The sequence below is a fragment of the Dioscorea cayenensis genome, chromosome 7 (genome assembly GCF_009730915.1).
Source record: "Dioscorea cayenensis subsp. rotundata cultivar TDr96_F1 chromosome 7, TDr96_F1_v2_PseudoChromosome.rev07_lg8_w22 25.fasta, whole genome shotgun sequence".
Taxonomy (NCBI): Eukaryota; Viridiplantae; Streptophyta; class Magnoliopsida; order Dioscoreales; family Dioscoreaceae; genus Dioscorea; species Dioscorea cayenensis.
The window spans coordinates 4,606,156-4,626,599 of record NC_052477.1 but is presented as its reverse complement, the minus strand read 5'-3'; the positions used below and the strand labels follow the sequence as shown (position 1 = coordinate 4,626,599).

Here is a 20,444-nt window from a genome sequence, read left to right as displayed (position 1 = left end):
GGAACATAAAATGTTCGCCACTTTTTCCAAGTTTTGAGTTACAGAACCACCTAGTCTTTTTTTTCTGATCCTACTATATCTTTGTTTCCTAAAATTTCCTTTACAGGTCCATCTGACAGCTCATACAACTTGATCCAATCAACTCCCTATCCCACTACATCTTCTTCGACTGAGGATCCTCAACTCCTCCTCTGGATCAATCCTCTACAGAACCTTCTCAATCAAATCTCCGTCGTACAACTCGTGTAAGTCAAACTTCCAAACATCTTGAAGATTTTCATGTTTATTCTACTATTGTCTCTCTTTATGAACCTTGCTCCTTTCACAAGGCCAGCTCTGACCCTCTATGGAAGAAAGAAATGGCAGAAGAACTACATGGTCTTACTAGCACAAATACATGGGACTTGGTCGACTTACCACTAGACAAATCAGTTGTTCGATGTAAATGGATTTATAAAATCAAGAATCAAGCTGATGGATCAGTTGGAAGATATAAAGCCAGACTTGTTGCTAAAGGTTTCACTCAGGAGTATGGGATTGATTATGAAGAAACCTTCGCTCCTATTGCCCGCCTCACCTCAGTTAGTAGTCTAATTGCAGTGGTAGCTAGTAAACAATGGTAATTATTCCAAATGGATGTGAAAAATGTCTTCCTCAATGATGACCTTATAGAAGAAGTATACATGCAACCTCCACCTCGCTATGATCATCCGCCTACTAAGGTTTGTTATCTTCGCAAAGCTTTATATGGTCTTAAACAGGCCCCTCGAGCCTGGTTTGCCAAACTCAACTCCACTATTGGTTCTCTTGGTTTTCAGTCCAGTTCTTATAACCATGCTCTATTTCTCAGCAAAACAACTCAAGGATATACTCTTCTTCTTCTATATGTTAATGACATGATCATAATAGGAGATGACACTCATGGTATCTCTACTCTTAAATCATATCTTCACCAACAGTTTAAGATGAAAGACTTGGGTAATTTGAGCTATTTTTTGGGTCTTGAAGTCTCATCTAATGATTCTGGCTTTTTATTTTTCACAAGCAAAATATGCTACTAATCTCATCTCTCGTGTTGGCATCACTAATACTAAAATCTCTAGCACCCCTCTTGAACCCAATCTTCATCTCAGTGCTACTAATGGAACCCTTCTAAGTGATGGTACGCTCTATCGTCAAATAGTTGGCAGTTTGATCGATCTCACTATCTCCATACCAGATATTGCACACGTTGTTCATATAGTGAGTCAATTCATGTCTGCACCTCGAATTACTCACTTCTCTACGGTCCTTCGAATACTTCGTTACATCAAAGGCACTCTATTTCATGGTCTCCATTTCTCTCATTCATCTCCATTAGAATTGCTAGCATATTCTGATGCTGATTGGGTAGGAGATCCAACCGATTGTCGATCCACTACTGGATATTGTTTCTTTCTTGGCACATCTCTCATTTCATGGCGAAGCAAGAAGCAAACGATAGTCTCTCGCTTTAGCACTGAAGCAGAATATCGAGCCCTTGGCGACACTACATCTGAGCTCCTTTGGTTGCAATGGCTTCTCCAAGATATGGGTGCCTCTTTATCTTCTACGTTCCCATTTTCTGTGACAATCATAGTGCTATCCAGATTGCTCATAATGATGTCTTCCATGAACGGTCCAAACATATTAAGATTGATTGTCATCTTGTGCGACATCATGTTCGTCAAGGAACTATACAACTTGTTCCTACTTCTTCACAACCTCAAACATTGGGATTGATTGTAGAATTGATAGATTGATTGGGATTTGATTGATTGATTGTAATTAGCATAATTATGGGGATTTAGATTACAAACTTGTATAGTATATATCACACAATATTTGAAAATCTCCACTGTTTTATAGACTATTAAAAGATGAGAAGCAAAAGTTAGGCTCTAATTATAACACTTGATGAAAATGCAAGTTGTATAACAAATAAGAGAACAATTTGTTGAAATAAAACCAAACAATAGATGAAAACAATTTTCAATTTCAACCGTGGAGGTACGCATACAATTTCAAATTATCGCCGGTGCATCCTTGCAAATGTCCCTAATTATTTTATTCACTTCCTTGATTGACACTCTTATACATTAATTTAAAACTGTAACAAAAACCTCCTCATCTCCTAATTCCTTCCATTCTATCAATGAATTATTTAGAATAATTCACAAATCAGTTAAGAAAATAGATAAAATAACATATGATCAGGAAGGTATGCCAAAGTATTTGGCCAACATGGAAGGCTAAATGGAAAGATAAAAACTGGCTTTATCACATACTAACATTTGGCACTTTCAATTTAAAATTATGTGACACATCTAGTAGAATACGGAGTGTCATGGTTGTTGGTTCTAGTTACTAGAGGTAATAAGCACGGGGCTAGTTAACCAGGCCGAGCCGAGCGGGCCCATCCCAGCCGGATTGAATTCTACTTTAGTTTTAAGTAACAGGATCCAAAAATTTCATTTTCGTTAACATAGAATTTACAATCATTTAGGCAAGAACTAAACACAATTTGTTACAGATCATTTTCACCCAATGGTCCCATTATCAATATGAGAATGTTCTCTTCCAAATCTAGCATCAGTTAAGTTTACATAACTCTCATCAATCAAAGTTTATTTGAATGAAGAAGACGGCCTTCACTATCTCCAAATTCTTGTTTCTCATGTGCTTTAATAAGCAGTTTGCTGGAGTCCATTGTGATCTCACAAAATGTTCTGTTTGAGAGTGTGGCCTTTGAAGAGTATCAAGACAATATTAAATATTTTGCAGCCTTGTGGATTGTAAATGGACCATAATGTTCAGTTTTCATCTTCTTTGCATACAAAACATGTTTATGTTTACAAATATCACTTTTGATGGGGGCATATATGAAAAGACACACATTTTTAAGGAGATATACAAGCATTTTTTCTCATTTGACAACAGAAAAATACACACCAAACCTCACCCCAAACATTTCTCCCAACAACTAAAGAAATTACAGAACATGATTCAAAACATTATGGTTATGGACAAATGAGAAATAAACATGAAAATAAAAAAAGAAAAAAACAAATATATATATATATTTATGTATAGGTGTATGTATATATGTATGCCTTAATATCTATTAAGGCATTGAACTACGAAACCGCATTCAATAGCTGTGAGACCCTCATGATCTCGTTTATTATTAGATCTCTCTCCTCGTCAAATTGCTCATCTTCACCACCTGGTAAAATCAAAGACACAAAACAATCCAGTACAATTTAGTTAACTTATGAAGGCTATAATGCGATCCCGAGTTATGATAAAAGAGAAGACGAATGAATTGTATCGATTTAAAAACGAAGTGAAGATTCAAATTATTTAGGCCTAGCATACACGGGATGAAGCTTATGTGATCAAGGAAATATCCGACAACATAATACTGTTCTATTCAAGGTCTAGATGAGTGTATCCTGTGTGCAACTGAACCAGGTATTAGCACACAATACAATAGTTCTCAAAACTTGGTTTGTAAATACTACTAAGCAAAACTATTATTACATTCTTTGACATACTCATTTTGAAAGCCTGTGGAAGTTCTCTGAATCATAAAAAAAGAATGTAAGTATCTTTACACTAACGAAATAAACATGGTGCACTGGTTGGAAGTTGAGATAGAGGTGAACATTGCATACCACCACGAAGGAAATAAACAAGAAGCAATAGACAGCATTATATAGATAAACCCCACTAAATATAAATTTGTGCTTTGATGTTTGTCAAAAGCAGGAAAGTATAGACCATGTAAAGAATAATCTACATCATATCAATCCTTTAAGAGTCAGAGTGTTCCTAGGATGGACTTTATCCAGAAATCTTATCATACCACAGGCTCATTATGCAACTACATGAGGAGAGGGTAGACTATACGTACCTGAAGCCAAAGAAATGGACAGAGTTTCCTGATTTGGTGGACAATTACACATCGTTCGTTGTAATAAATGAGTGCATTTATTCATTTAGTCATGATATTCAGGTACACTATATACAACTACATGAAAAGAGGATACAGTACATGACATGCAGCATTTATAAATTTGGTGGACGAATAACTCATCGTTTACTTTAATCAATGTGTGTGCTTAATTATATAGTCATCATATTCTCACACTGTTTGGTTACCTTAGTGAGTGAGATACATTGTTTCTCACATGCATATCAAAAGCTTGATGAAGACCAAGTTAAGGATGTGCTCAGTCAGAAAAATTTCTTCTTTCCATTAAATATAAATATAAATATTTAATTTAAATTAGAAAAGAAATAGTTAAAATGTGGCAATTACAATAGAAAAGGGAATTAAAAAAAAAAAGAAGAAACTGAAAACGAGATAAATCAACAGTAGGCAAGCAAAAATGACACAGAAAACAGATCAACTGCACACACTCAAGTAGATACAAGTTATATAAAGAGAAGCATTATGAACATGTGAGATATGGCCAAAAAAAAGATAAGCCATCACAATGGAGAGATATTCACCTTTGCTTGTCGGTAGATTGTGCAGTTGCCTTAACAAAGCTTCATGGTTCTTCGACAAGATATCAATGATCTCGGGTGGCTTATTTGGGTTAGCAACAAAGACCTGTTTTAAGGAGAAAAATTATCCAAACAGGATGGCAAGAAATAATCAGATGATCCCAAGTGACAAGTACATGAATCCAATAGAGAGCACAGACTGCATTGCTTATATTTTAAATATCAATTAGTCAGCTGCACCTTTGCAAGCATCACAAAATGGGAAGAGAAATGCTTTAAGAAACTAAGCAATAGAAGAAGAAATATAGAAAAACCATTAGCCAGATGTATTATATGCATTAATATAAAGATCATTTTCACCGCAAATTTCTTGATTCAAGAGTATGTGCATGGAATAAATTAAATTCAATTTTAGAATGATCCAACTCTTTAACAATTGATGTAAATCTGCTTAGTATTTCTGAATTTTCTTGTTTTTGAACATTAGGATTGTGACAGAATCAAAATAGAAATTATGTTAGAAAACAAAAAAAAAAATCTTTTGTGCCCACAGGTGGCATTTCCTTATTGGATTAGAAGAAAACAGAACAAAACCAATAAATAATTCTCAAGACATTATAAAGTACTCAGACCATTTGAAAAACACGAAGTACTCAGAATATCATCAAGTCACAGCTAAGTGTATAAACAAAAACCATTAAAAAAATTGCCTTAAAAGAATACCTTGAACATATGGAATGCAGACATTTGGATATTTTTGCTTGAATCCTGCAATATCATGATTCTGTTAGAGTAGGAAAATGAAACTTTTTTTGGTTAATAAACAACTCCTATTATTAATCAAACCAATGTGATAGCCATCCTTGAACAAGAACAGAGAGAGAATATACATATATATATATATATATGCAAAATGTGTTTCATGTCATGCCTATGAGGAGTGTATATGTGTGTTACAAGCTACGCAACCAAGAGATTACAGAGCACTTCAAACCTATTTTATAGTATGTTAAGGCCACATCATTAGATAAAATTTACTCATTGACATTTCTTGATGAACCGACATTTTTAATAAGTATGATTTGAGAATTGCCATAGCAACAAAAAGATAGTGGAGATAAAGGAGTAGGTAAAAGCACCTCCAGTAATGCCATCATAATCTTTAAGTATCGCACTTCCCTAATGTATTGCTTCATTATTTGTGAATTTGGAGGCTCCAAAAGGAATTCCGAAAGGAACTGAATACATAAGATCTCCAATAATTCTCATGATACAAAAAGAATTAAATCTAATCAAAGTAGTCAATTCATATTTCTAACCTTCAAGGATTGTCTTCTTGTTACATAGTTCGATGACGTCAATAATTTTTCATAGAGCTCAAAGAACTGAAATAACATTGTTTAGCAGAAGAGTTACAATAAATATTTAACAAATGATAGCATGGCTTATTGAAATGTTTCAAACTAGCAAAGCCAAAATCACTATGAAAAACCTACTTCATAGAATGGGGAAAAAAGAACTTTCAACTATAAACTTGCGACTCAATACCCACAATCTCAAAAGCTGACCTGCTCATAATGGCCACTTAAGAATTGAGAAACTGCGGTTTCATGTCTTGTTAGCAGCTCCTGTCAAACATCTTTTTGTAAGTACACACCCAAAATAAAGTATAAAATGAATCTCTTCGGCAATCGCCTAGATATCAATGAACTTCAGGACATGAAAAGAGAGATAAAGATTAACCTTGAAGGTACAGAGTGCATCCGAAGCAATATCAAAATTTGGCAGTTCCACATATTTGAAGAACAACTCAAAGCTAGCTGATTCCAATATATATCTGAAAAAGCACTAGAAAATTTGAATGCATGAAGCATCAAAGCTTATTTGCTATGACCTAACCAAATGAGGGAAGTATAAGATAATCAAATGAAATCATTAAAAGCTGCATTTAACAATATAGACGCTAACAAGTGTATGTGCATACATGACGTACATAGTTCAATACATGCCAAAAAAGAGAATGTTACAGCATTGAGGTGCATCCTAAAGTTCAATAATTGCACAGACCTTCAGCAGCATCAAGTAAACTAAGAATGGGTATAGCATTTTTAAGTAAAGAATTGAATAAAAGTAAGAATCAACATGGGTAGTACCTGCTTTTAGCGTTCTGACATTAATTTATAAAGTATTAATGGTATTCCATTCCACATCAGGGAATCAATGCTGAAGAACAATTCTTTGCATTTTAGGCATGCTTTGAAGGAGAATGTAATCCTTACCACAATTAAGTTCACTACTTTACCGCTTGTTACAAAGAGAAACACACATCCTTTTTCTTTTATGATTGTTGTAAAGGTATTGATGAAAGACATAGTTATGGCAATGGATTAAAAAAAAAAGAAGAGAAAGTGTCTTAAGAACATTAACTTGCAAATTAATATTCAAATAGAAATTTCAGGTTTTATGTGTTCTCTCTTCTCAATCTCTTCTTAAAAACTCTTATTTATCAACAGAATTCTAGAAGCTTTCCTAATATAGACATATTTCGATCTATTATAACTGTCTTTAGATGATTGCAAAAATGGTTTTATGGGGATGTGCTTCAAACAAGGCTCTAAATATTTAATCTAAGTTTCTGCTAGGTTCTACTTGTTTGTACATAATAAATCACCAATGTTATGGTAATCAATCATGCCATTCTATATATTTCAGAACTTATCTTTCTGGGATACATGACATGATGAGATATAAACAAGAATATACATCAAGAATGATCCATGTATTATGCCAAAATATCAAGACCTAACAAAAACTTCCTTGTTTCCTCAGCGATTATCAAAAAAATAAATTAACTTTAGCATTTCCAAAGAGAAGTCAAAATTTAACTAGTTCACAGGAATTATACACTATAGAAATTTGAAATAGAACCATATAAACAAACAATAAATTTTTGTACTGTGTGAATTGAGAAAGGGGAATTTGTAAATATACCCCAACAAAAATGGATAATTGTTTATAAAAACGATAGAAATCATAATTGTGTGTATACCCCACAAGTCATCAATATTTATCTATATAAACTTGGATTCAACATCCAGCAAAATTTAACAGTTTTGCCTTCATCCCCTTTCTTTCATACCCACCAAATCTCCCCCTCTCAAATATTGGTCTTTAGGGGGATGCATGTAATATGATTTTTGCAGGAAATATAACCAATTACCTATTTTTGTAGGGCTAAATATGCAAATCCCCTTTAAAAAAGTATATCGGTCTGTGGATGTATTCCGAAGACCAAAATGGCCAGTAATGGCAATATGAATTTTAAAAAACACATCCGTGTATGCGACAAAAGAATAAAATGCTCACGATAGCCCATGTTTGTCACCCCCAAGAAAGTCGATTACTATAAAGTACAATCATTAACCAAAAAGACTAAAAATACAAAATTTTCATCAAATTAACAGGGTCATGACTAAAATATTAACATCCACATAATTCAAAACAAATATAGTAATATCCACAGACACAAACTGATATAGATAGAATACGGCCAATTATTTTGAATGGCGGATTACATCCTAACACTGGCTACTGAGTTTTCAATGAGAAAAAAAAGACTCTTTTATCGATGATTAATGATCATGAAACCATATCTCCAAAGAGATCTCATCAGCAAAAGAACTATGTAATTCTATGCAACACCCAATACAGAATAAAATGTAAATGCAGAAAGGAATCACAAATTGACCAAATTGAGCACATCTTACTTGGCAAGGGTTGGATACTTAATGCATTCCCTCAACATGCTACCGCAATTCAAAGCAATTTCTTTGTTATTGTAGCTGTTTCAAAAATGCCATTAGCTGAGCTAAGTTGTACAAGTCAACTTATTACTTGCGACAAATTTAGCCTCCTTGAAAAGTGCAATAAAACAGCTATTAACATGTGGCATGAAATCGTAAATGATATATAATTTTTAATACAATCACAAAAAAGGAAACCATGAGCTCCATTACGATTAGATAGGACAAGTTTCAGTCTTTTATTTTTCAAAACAAAATAAAAAAGGGTCTTCTCTAGGCTCTTTATAGTCCTTCTATTCCACTATAAGAAAACATAATCAAATAAAATGTATATAGCATCATTCCTGCTGGTTCTTCCAAATGCTAATCCAATGAAAACCTTGACAACTGCTAAGAGATAACTAGATTCAAGAATAGATGGTGGCTGTTTTTCTACTTCTCACTCATAAGTAGACTATATTGTGAAAATGAATTCAAGATAAAATTAAACATATGACAAACAAATTGCCAGTAAATTTTAGCCTGGAGGATTTCTGAAGAGAATTGTTAAAAAAAAGAGTCAATTTCAAGATATCATTGTCTGATAAAAAGATTAATAATGTTGATGCATTTAATTTATAAGTGGAAATAAATGACAAGCAAGCAATGAAAACCAAAAGGCAAAGAACTGTTCATAAATTTCTCTCTCAATAAGAAGTATGCATGCTTTATCTACTTGGTCAGTGAGCTCATACCCTAGAAAAAGAACAACGCAACTGACAACCACTATCTTTAGATAAATTGAACTTATAGGGCTTGGTCTTAAGCAATTGAATCACAGCTAATACTAAAAGTCATTAGGCAGATATATAAACAATTGGAATTATGCCAATGCAGCAATATCTTAAATGAACATTAACTAATAAACAACAAATCAGACCAGGAGAGCTGAAAAGTAGTCAATTAGATGACGCTGGACTACATTACAAATCTGCCTGAATAAGCACAGCATGCAGGAATTGCGATCAGCTACTACTTTTAGATGCCAAAGGTCACAAGAATCACAAGAGGCAGTATGGAAGGTACGGTATATTTACAATCATCTTAACCCAATCACAGGCAGCTCCATTTTCAGTCAAAATATCTTCAAAATCCAAAAGAAACACAATTTTCTTATCCACATGGCAACTCATCAGCTAATTCATCAAATCAGAGAATTAAAACCATCAAAAGATGACAGCCATCCCTTACCAAATAACAAGGAAATCCAAGAGCTCCACATGCTTCTCAAGATAATCAACGCAACAATGAGTAGAACCATCAGTCTGCCCCAACAGAATGCACCAACAGTGAACTAAGTCCTTTCTAGCCTGCCAGTAAGAGATTCATTTAGTTAACGTTTGCGAAGAGGACAAACTCTAAATCATTGAGCAAAACTCACTTTCCATCCCAAAGTTGGCAAATTTTGAACAAGAAGAGAAAGAACATCCTCCTTGCAAATATCAAGCGCCAGTTTTGAAACCTGCTCAGGATTTGGTTCAGCATCCCCATCCCCAGAAAGCACTTGTCTCATCGTAGCTATATTTTTCTCAACTTCTTCCAGAGCCTGATGCATTCAACTCTAATCAGTCAACTAGTTGAAACAAGAAAATTCTCAGTCATTCTCATCAAGCATCAAAAACATCTGAAATTCAAATCACAATACTATGAAAACCAACCATAAAAAAAAAGAAAAAAAGAAAAAAAGAATCCATCTTTCCTATAACATCACAAGACGATTTAAACAGCAAAACAGAATGAAATTGAGCAATGCCACTAGATCAACCATGAAATTCCACCACGGCGATGACAAGAGGAACAAACCCCCGATCGGCAAACAAAAACAACACACTAGCAAAAGAGATCACCTGCTTCGACCAAATCGAACACATGAAAACATTGAAAAACAGAAAATTCTAGAAATACCTTGGAGGCGGTCTTGGAGTCGAGGGCGAGGAGAGAGTCACGGATGGCCTTGGCGAGGTCGGATTGGAGAGCGGATCGAGGAGACCTCGATGAAGCCCTGAAGAACGAGAACGACATTGACACTCTTTCTCTTCTTCTGCCGAACTCTTTCTTTCTTTCTCTTCGGTCTTTCTTTGATACTTGAGATATATATATATATATATATATATATATACATTCCTTTGATTTGCAGACTATTATTAATTAATTATTACTTAACTATATATTGATATATATATGTGTGTGATTTTTTTTATGAGAATTAAAATGAGAAATTAGGGATGGTGATAGAGATGGCAACGGGTCGAGTCTAGTACGGGTTTTGCCATACCCGCACCCAAACCCACTACCCCGGCCCCATACCCGAACCCGAACTCGATAGGTTTTCAAAACCCCAACCTACACCCGCATCGGACGGGTAATCGGGTAGCCATGGGTATACCTGGCATGCCTTGACTATGTTTAAAAACATTTAAAATAAATTAAAATACCAAATAAAATTAAAAATATCAATAAAAATCATAGTTTTTTTTGTTTGAATGAACACCATAGAGTAGGAATTGAAAATATATATTCAAAGCAACACAAAATAGACAAATACAACACTATAGAGTAGGAATTAAAAAAAACCCTAACAAAAAATTAAATATATAATTGGGTATATTTGTTAATTGAATTTCGGGTCGGGTTTGGGTCTGGTTTTAGGATTCCCATACCCGCACCGGCACCCGTTTTACATTAGTCTGGTATTACCCGAACCCGACCCGAAACTTGGTCAAACTAGGTTTTACTCGTCAAACTCGGGTTGGGTCGGGTTGGGTTGGATTTGGATATAATTACCATCCCTAGATGGTGTTTGGTTTACGTTGTTTTTTTTTAATTATTGTTTATTAGTAAATTTAAAAATATTTTTTAATCAAGTTTTTACTAAAAATAAAGCTTTCTTATAATATTACTTTTATGGGAATTGTGATATCTAGAAGTCTTTATAGGGGATGTTTGGATGTGGAGAGTGGATTGGGGGAGGAGTGGATTGAGAATGACATGAGAGGTAATGGAGTAGGAGTGAGAATGAAAAATGTGTTTGGTTGGTGAGGTTTAGAGAGTGTAATTTATTGAGAACGGGAAAAATAAATAAAGTAAATATGTTAAAATGACACTTATGCCCCTCATCCATATAAATGATATTGTATATATAATAATGAGTTATTTTTAATTATATATATATATTTTAAATATTGAGAAAATGTAACTAAGTAATTATCAAAAATAAATATTTAATTTTATTATACTATAATTTCATTCTAATTTTTGGGATGACATATTAATACCATTAATTAGCTATTAATTAATGATGTTAAATATAATGAGTAATTTTTAATTATATTTTTTAAGACATTGAAAAAATGTAACTAATTAATCATCAACAATAACTATTTAATTTTATAATGAGTTGTTTTTAATTATATTTGTGTAACACATTCAAAAAATTTAACTAATTAATTATCAAAATAAATATTTGTAATAACATTGAAAATAATAATAATAATAATAATAATAATAATAATAAGATACCTTTTTCTTGCTATCTCTTCATTTTCTCTTGCCATTTATGGCAATTGAATAACCATGTTTACTGTCAACAATATACACAAACACATAATATAACCATGTTTTCTGTCATCATGTTAATAACAAGAACATTGTATATGTACCTAATAACATAAGCTTTGATTTCTTGGCATATATATACCTAACAACATAAGATTTGATTTCTTGGCATATATACCTGACAACATAAGCTTTGATTTCTTCCCAAAAAAAAAAAAAAAAAGCTTTGATTTCCTACAAACAACATAAGCTTTCACTTACAAAGGACCAAATAAGAACATTGTTTTCTCATTGCTACATTCAATGATTAGCAAACTTTAAAACAAAGACATTGTTCTTGCAATACAATCCATAAAAACAAACTTTAAAATAAACACTTTGTTCTTGCAATACAATCCATAAAAACAAACTTTAAAAACAAACACATTGTTCTTGCAATACAATTCATAGAAACTCCCTAATTCAAGACACTAAATTTTAAAACAAACATCACCCAAACAAAGTAAAACCAACTCATGAGGTCATATATTAGGTGCTCTAAATGACATTCTTGACAACAATATATGACAAAAATGAAGCTTCTTGTTGTCTGGTAACTCAAAGAAAATTTTTATTTGGTCATCGTCTTTAGGCAAAACCCACAAGAATGAATATTATATCGTAATTATAAATAGTTTTAAGACAAATCATGGAATAAAAATTGAATTGTTGTTACAAAAAACCTGTAAGATGAACAACGCCTCATCCTCAGAAAGACCATCAATCTCAAAAAGTACTTGTGGCAACATGTTTTTAATTTTCACAATTTCAGCAACAATAATATTTAGCACAGTTGACAGTAGTCACAGTACACGTTTGTATTGGTTTGTATTTGATTTTCAGTAAATGTCACAAAATTTTTTGCATTATAAAATTACTTCAACTAGGTATCTGTAAATATATAAGTAATTGGCTTTCTCATAAATTAAAGGAATTAAAGATAGATAGGGTCTAATAATAATAAAATTTAACATGGATTTTATTTTGAAATAAACACACATACAAAGTTTTTTACATGAGGAGGAGTGATTAAATATTATAAAATTTGTCAATAATATAATACAATAAAATTCAAACATAAGAAAAAGTATTTTAATATCGGATTTTCATCACCTTTTGTGGTTTTAAGATTCAAAATACATCTTTTCTTTGAGCTTGCAAACAAATGTAATGCATTATTATTTTCTCAGCAATATAAAAAAAATTGGGAATGATTTGTTCATTAATCTCTTTGGTCACTCGCTCGTTTTTTAATTTTTTTTTGTTGGAGGTTCTTCATGGGAAAGCTCTACTGAAACTTGATGCTGTGATGTAGAAGGTGAAACATCATCTTCTATTTTTATTTGTTTAACACCATAGACTTTATAGTTAAGGGTTTTTTCTTATACTGCTTTCTTTGAGAGGCCTATAGTAAAAATAAATCTCTTGTCTTTCAATTGGGTTGTGTTTTTTGGTACTTTTGAGGTAGAGATTTCTTCAGCATATGGTAATAAGGAAAGAAATAGTTATTTGCATTTCTCTAGTATCGTCCTTAATAATTAATGTAAGCTGAATTTTGTAGATTTATAAATAAGTGTGTTAAAGTATATATGTAAACTAAAATAGTGAATAAGCATAGGGGAATATGAATTTCGAAGATGGTTATTATGTTAATTTAAGTGGGTTTGGGCTATCTTTCTGGCAAGAAAAATTCTCTTCCCATTCTTTAAGTGTTTTCAGGCATTCATTGCAAGCAATATAGTACCCACCGCCAGATATGTCGATATGTTCGATTTTGATGACACATTGAAATTGAATTTCTTCGAGGAATTTGAAGAAATGTGCGTGTATATATATATATATATATGTAAGATTGAATTGTAAGATATAATTTAGAGAAATTATTTTTGAATTTTCAAAGAAGGGAAGATATTTACCTTGATTATACTTGGATTAAAACTTAGAAGTTGTTCAATTGTTGCTATTGCAGTTTGGTTATTTTGAATAGGTGCCTTAATATTTCCATTGTTAAAGATCTGGACATTTTTTATAGTAGATTATTAGTTCCGCCGATGTGTTTCGTGGTTTAGAGAACACTCAAACACTCATAGAAAGCTCACACAAACCAAACAAAAAGGAGACACAAAAGATTAGTTACCCAGTTTGGCGTCCACTCGCCTACGTTTGGAGGGCCAAGCCCGGAGATAAACAATCCACTAAAAGAGGTGAAAAAAGATAAGTACAAACACTTGTCACTCACTCTCTCAACAATAAAGATCACTACCCTCTCTAGATTGTCTAGTGCTCACACTCTCCTCCACAAGTGACACCCACAATCTTAGAGCAAAATAACTTATATAGACACCTCAACGTCCCAAATATAGCACATACCTCTTTTAGAATCTCCGCGGCTACTAATTTAAAAACCTTCTAAAATTAGCTGTTGTAACTCCTATTGTAACATGAATTGCAACATGGCCCTGACTGCTGACTTGACTAAGTTCTGGTTATGTTGCAAATGACCTCAAGACCCATCAACCTCCCGATCATGCTTAGTCCGAGTCAGTACAGTCCGATCTCCTGATCCCAATTACCGGCAACTAGCCTACCTCCTTAGTTCCTCGCCACGTAGTCCCCTCGCAAGAGGCACACGTCCTTGTGCATCTTCACGGAACTTTCCAAACTTGATTTTCAATTTACCCATGTTTGGCCTTCAAATCTTCCTAAGAAAGATCTTCAATCAATTAACTAGTCATGGCAACAATAGGCATGTCTTCAAATCTTGCCCCTTAATAGTCTTCAATCATCCTTATTAAGGTTTCTTCAAATCATACCTTCAATAGTCTTCAATCATACTATTGATAGATATTTCCTAAATTAAGCTTCACCCATATTTAGTCTCCAATCAAATCTCCTAAATATGGTCTTGATATGATTTTGTCTTTAAGTTGTAACACATTACCAAAAATAGCTTCACCAAGATCTTCAAGATATTTGGCTGTAAGCCAAGACTCCTTGGTATGTCACAATGCTTTGCCATGTCATCAATTATGCCACGTCACAAAGGTTACCACGTCATCTTGTCTTGGTGTCAAATCATGCCAATTATAGTGCGGTTGCACTAACATAGATGAATTCATGTATAGAGAAAAGGTAATAAATAGAAATGCATTTGATATTTTTTTGGTACTATATAACCACTATTTATTAAATTATTGTACTTACATTTTTTTGCATCATTGTTGTCTCTAAAATGTCTAAATTTATGTATATTTTTGTTGCAGAACATGTAACTAAATATTTTTCTTCTATTCAACTAAAAAAGGTTTTCAATATAGGTAGATGGAACAAAATATGTAAAGCAGTAAATATATATACAAAAATATGAAAAAGGGTAAACATGTGTGTGTGTGTGTGTGTGTGTGTGTGTGTGTGTGTGTGTGTGTGTGTGTGTGTGTGTGTGTGTGTGTGTTTGTCTATATGTATGTGTAAATGAAGTTGTTTTGTAATTAATATCTTGTATTTTTAATGTAATAGATTCAAAGAGAAATGCTAAAGTAGGTGTCATTAATGTAAAAGGAGTTCGGGTGTGAGCAGTAGAGTATGCAAACCTTGATAAGTTCTAACAACAGTTCATGCAAAAATTAATGTTCGGTTTGGACACATGCATGCTCATTCATCAGCATTTAATTTGCTAAAACAATTTTCCCAAACAGTAATTCTAATTTCATCGCCACTGCGCAATGCTAATTAGCAAAATTTAGCTTAATATGTTTTTTTTTTATATTTATGCTATTTTTAAAAACAATTTGTAACGTATAGTATTACCTTTGTCTTTTTATTGTTGCATCTCTTTTTTGAGTTATCTAATTATATTGAGTCAGTTGGACTGTAGCAATTGGCCTAATAGATAGCAGAATGTCGATTGCATCCTAAATGTAGTATAAATTGAGTAGATTGGTGAAACATAGTAAAATAATTTTTACTCAAAAGGCACAATTTATTTTGTTGGTAAGAAATTATTAAGTTGTGATGTTAGCTGTCAAACACTTGTCAGAGCTAGCTAATTCTACAAGCTTCTCATCTGTTAAGAAGTCAAAGAATGGTGGGGATAAGGTGTGGGATCATCATGCACTTGTTTTATCAAGGTGTTTTTATTAAAGAATATGGTATATTCTTTAATGAAGCATAAATTCCTAATTTTTTGTTTTGATAGCTGGAATCTGTAGATTTCCATAGAGTTCGCCTTTAGATAGGTGTGGACAAAACCTTTCTGTATCCAATTCTCTTATTTGTATATGGATTTCATCGCCCTGGTCAACTTTGAAACATTGCATTATACTTGGTTTTGTTAGAATATCATAGAATTAAAGAATGTTTTAGAGATAAAGATAAAAAACTATAGTTAAATAAATAATAAGGTTAAGGACTTATATGACAATTATTGTACACAATACAAATTCTAAGCAATATGTCATGAATCATTTTACCTTTCTCACTAATATTTATGGGAAATTGTGGGATTTTTTTTAAAACATAAGTAATCTTTTAACATTTGAATGGTAACATTATAAATTAAAACATACGGGAAGAGTGAAAGTTAGACTTAAAAAACTATAAAGTGTATTACAATAAGGGGAAATTTTTTTAATTTCATTTCTTGAATATTGAATATCTAATGATTATTTAAATCTTTTACTAACAACAATATATATTATATTATACTATTGGAATGGAATATTTGACTATGAGTTTGATGTAAAGAATAAGGATAATTTTTGAAGTAATGTATCACAATATATATTTTAAAAAATATGTACTATTGTAGAAAATTGACTTACAGTGCAATTTGTTGCTAGAAAAGCTATTCCAAGATATTTTTGAGTAGTTGGTATATTGCAATCTCATAAATGTGAAATTCTAATTTTTAATGTCTGGTTATAGTTTGGCAGTATAAGTTCTGAAAATTTGTTGTGAATCATGATGATGATCAAGTTGTATTAAATGAAAAAATAGAAACTTAATTATGAAAGGTAGGTAAACATTTTTTTAAAAAGAATTTGTTTAAGCATGGGGAATTCCATCAAAATGGAGGCCATACAATCCATTGGAAAAATATACTATATCACATTTATAATTAACAATAATATCTTTTAAAGGCTTCTTATCTTGTTTGAACATTGGCATTAGTAAATTGGTGGTCTAAAGAATAAAATAAGAGTTATGACTATAAATTTTCAAAGATCTCTTTGTAAACGAAATTCTTAGTTTGATTTGATGTTTTGCCATCATCATCAAGGACTAAGATTTTTAGACCATGTGGGGGAGTCACTTGGGACATTGCTACATATAGTTGGCCATGCATAAACATAGGCTTTGGTAAATATAAACCAACTAATTCTAGTGTTTGTCCCTGGCTTTTATTGATTGTCATTGCATATGAAAATTTAATAAGGAATTGTTTTCGGTGTCATATGAATGGAAGTTTTCAGTCTTGAACAGTCATGATTATACATGGGATATATATTTTTTCAACTATATGAAACCCTAAGATAATCTTAGCTTCAAGAATATTTGGACACATTTGTCTTAAAATCATCCTAGGTTTATTACAAAGTCCATTATGTTGACTTATATTTCTCAACAGCATAATGACGCATCCTAATTTTAACCTTAGATCATGGTAGGGTATACCTAGTGGCCTGATTGAATTTAAGAACTCTATTAAATAAAGGTCTTTAATGTTTGAACTTGAACTTGGTTCGCATGAGATATATTAGAGCTAAGATATATTTTTTTAGATCATGGAATTGATTGTAGAATAAAGTTATTGATGTCTTCAATAGTTTCATTATAAGGTGTAAGAATGGCACGAGATCTAAGGTAAGATTCTTCTTTGTAGTTGATTAGAAAAGATGTATATATTGTATTCACAATGGATGCAAGAGGATCTCCGAGATTCTAAATTAGTAGATTTTGGGGGATGGTTATGGAACTACCTTCACTGCCATCATTTGTGCTCATTTTTTCAAAAGATCAATTTCCTATATCAAGAAGCCAATTATTGAATTCATTAAGAGCATTCTTGGAGTTGGAATCAAGATTTGTCATAGACAATCTCATATTAGTAGTGAGTGTGAAAACTTTGCATTCTGCCCAAAGATCTAAATAACAAATTATAGCATGAATAGTTTCTGATTTTGATGCGCTTGGTATGACAGGTAAGATTTACAGGAAATTCTTTCATAGTACAATTGTTTTACCTCCAAATAACTTTTTTCAATGCTCTATGGAAATTCCTCCATTAAATCATGCAAGGTCTTGGTTAGAGCTTTAAATCAATGTTTATGGATCATTAGTGTCTCATCCCACCTAGTCAGGCTTGTTTCCTCCATTAATCTTGCTAATTGAGTCCTTTTTTGTGATTCGACATGTAGAGCATTTGTCAATATTTAAGGGATTGTTGAATCTTGAGTGTGTTGTCCTTCCACCTGGAAGTCAAAGCAATGCAATGCCGGATGATGCAACAATAAGAACAATTCTCCTAGTAGATCTGATACCAGTAATTATTGTGTTCCATAGGTAGGTTTTCTCTGTTCCACCATAACCATAGATAAGAATAGTTATTCATTATTTGCATCAATTGAATGGCATATTTCATTGTATATGGCAAGTTGTTCAGGGTAAAGGTTCGGGAGCATTTGGAAATGTTTTTCTTGGAGCTTGTTGATATCATAACTTAACTCTGCTTAGAACAATCTATCTGTTATATTTCTTCTGTTTAGTATTGTGGCTATGGGAGATTATGTTCTTCAAGAGAGCTTTTATCTTTACTGAAAAGATCTTCAAGGGACATCAAGACAAAATTCTTCAAGTTTTGCTATGGACCATAATATTTAGGTCTATTAAAGGCTCGTTTAAACCTATAGCTTTAAATTTTCTACCATAAGTTGCCAACAATTCTTAAAAAAGGATAACTTGTCATGGACTTGACAAAATTTGAGAATAGTGTAAAAAATTACCTCAGTTGTTGTGATATTGCCCATTCGATAGCTTGGTTTAAAGCATTTATCCATTCATTATCACTACCAAGGATTCCAAAGCAAAGCAAATTGATTCGTTAGTATCATAAAAAACTCCATTTATCATACGCAAGTTTTCATAGCTTATCCGGCCCCTTATTTTCTTTAACATCAAGCCCATGTAATAAAGCTCTCTTGATGCACGATGTATATATATTATCCTACCGATGAGCAGCCTGATTTTCTCTCCTCCCATTTTTCTGCTTTTTGTTCTATCTCTATTTGATTGGAAAGTCTGTATGAAGCAAATTTTTTCCACAATCAATTGATTGATTTGTTCTTAGCCATTCAGTGAACATGATTTTCTCGACATTTGGTCTGTTTATTATGCCTGAAATTGATTCTTTATCACTGAAATATATGTTGTATTCATGGGGAAAATGTATTCACAACCATTAGATTGAAGGATCTCTATGATGGACAGTGAATTCAAATGACCTCCAACATGGCTCATGTGCAGAAATATAACGACAATCTAAACAAGTTTTTATTTCATTAATTGGCCTATCTTCGCCTATTGTTACAATGGCTTTTGTTCTATCAGGCCTTTTGCTAATATATTTGAAGAGATATTTAATAGCTCTAGTTCTATTACAAATCTCAACATTAATGTGTGATCAGTAACAGATCACCAAATCAACATTGTATGGAACAACAAAGTGGTTGTCCAATTCAATGTGATTTTGACTAAAAGTTGATATTGTATCCCTCCTTCAGTAAATTGGGAAGCCATCTTCATCAAGTGTTATATGTGTATGGAATTGTTTTGGGAAATATTTCTTACATTTTCCTTCAACTAAACAAGGAGCTTTCGAATTGGCTATACCACATGGACCATGGATCATAAAAGAGGTGACTGCATCTTAGGCAATTAGATCTAAGGCTTTGTTATGTATTTCCTCCAAGATTATTTTATCAATTTCTTTACCGGTCATATATCTATCTTGTTGTTGATGCCAGAGAAGGATATGTGCATAAGGCATACCTTTTTTTGAAACTCAACTGTATAAACAACTAAATAAAAAAGTATAAGATAAGAATGAGAAGATAGTTTAAATAGTATAATTACTTGTATAACTCTTAGTTATTAAATATGGAAGATTAGATATGTCATTATATCCAAATTAGTATGTACACATATAATATGGCGATGGGGAGTCCTATGGTGGCATAAAATTTAAGTTTAGAATTTCCTTTTAAGGTTAGTAATTAAACATATTTTGTAGTTGTAGGGTTAAATACAAATACATATGAATGAACAATGGTTTAAATAAAATTGTAGCTAATCATAGCCTATCTTTAGCTTTTAAGTATCATGAATAACTAATATAAATTTATTTGAAACATAATTTACTCATGCATTTATGGTGAAGTAAGCAAGATTAGTTAAATTAAGTGCAAAATATGCAAAAGA

At 32.4% G+C, this 20,444-nt stretch overlaps 1 protein-coding gene and 1 pseudogene across 1 annotated transcript; one reads left to right on the top strand and one right to left on the bottom strand.

Annotated features, from left to right (window-relative positions):
• The first annotated feature begins 632 nt into the window (after positions 1 to 632).
• On the top strand, positions 633 to 1,781 carry LOC120265017 (annotated as a pseudogene).
• Positions 1,782 to 2,820: 1,039 nt separating this feature from the next.
• On the bottom strand, positions 2,821 to 10,440 carry LOC120264322 (calcium-binding protein 39-like). Its single transcript, XM_039272130.1, has 11 exons — positions 10,281 to 10,440; positions 9,757 to 9,921; positions 9,567 to 9,685; positions 8,301 to 8,375; positions 6,277 to 6,370; positions 6,102 to 6,161; positions 5,853 to 5,918; positions 5,673 to 5,771; positions 5,257 to 5,301; positions 4,537 to 4,639; positions 2,821 to 3,244 (listed from the first exon to the last, which is right to left on the bottom strand). The coding sequence occupies exons 1-11, from the start codon at positions 10,395 to 10,397 to the stop codon at positions 3,156 to 3,158; spliced, it is 1,032 nt and encodes a 343-aa protein (XP_039128064.1). The 5' UTR covers positions 10,398 to 10,440; the 3' UTR covers positions 2,821 to 3,155.
• Between the last annotated feature and the right edge of the window lie 10,004 nt (positions 10,441 to 20,444).